The sequence below is a fragment of the Tupaia chinensis genome, unplaced genomic scaffold (assembly GCF_000334495.1).
Source record: "Tupaia chinensis unplaced genomic scaffold, TupChi_1.0 Scaffold140400_1, whole genome shotgun sequence".
NCBI classification, from domain to species: domain Eukaryota; kingdom Metazoa; phylum Chordata; class Mammalia; order Scandentia; family Tupaiidae; genus Tupaia; species Tupaia belangeri.
Window position 1 is genome coordinate 907,936 of NW_006200277.1, and position 343 is coordinate 908,278.

At 73.2% G+C, this 343-nt stretch overlaps 1 protein-coding gene across 3 annotated transcripts in view; it reads left to right on the forward strand.

The window, feature by feature from the left end:
* Window positions 1-6: 6 nt before the first annotated feature.
* Window positions 7-343, forward strand: part of USP13 (ubiquitin specific peptidase 13) — a 98,724-nt gene continuing 98,387 nt past the window's right edge. For all 3 annotated transcript variants that reach the window (XM_027766055.1, XM_006162731.2, XM_006162732.2), the window contains exon 1: window positions 7-110. In XM_027766055.1, coding sequence (XP_027621856.1) covers window positions 36-110 — 75 coding nt within the window. In that variant the 5' untranslated portion in view covers window positions 7-35. The remainder of the gene's footprint in view (window positions 111-343) is intronic.

Genomic DNA, 343 nt, shown 5'->3' on the forward strand with positions numbered 1-343 from the left:
CTGCAGGCGACGTCGGCGAGCTGCTGGTGCCGCACATGCCCACCATCCGCGTGCCCCGCTCCGGGGACCGCGTCTACAAGAGCGAGTGCGCCTTCTCCTACGACTCCCCGGTAAGCGCGGGACCCGGCCCGCGAGGCCGGGCGGGGCCCCTGAGATCTCGGGAGTATCGGGGGTCCCGGGGTCCCTGGGGTGCCGGAGGTCCGGGTTATCGGGGGTCCCTGGGGTCCCGGAGGTCTCGGAGGTTCCGGGATATCGGGGTCCCGGAGGTCTCTGGGGTCCTGGAGGTCTCGGGGGTCCCGGGGTATCGGGGTCCCAGCGCCCTCACTCGCCGTGAGAACCGGCC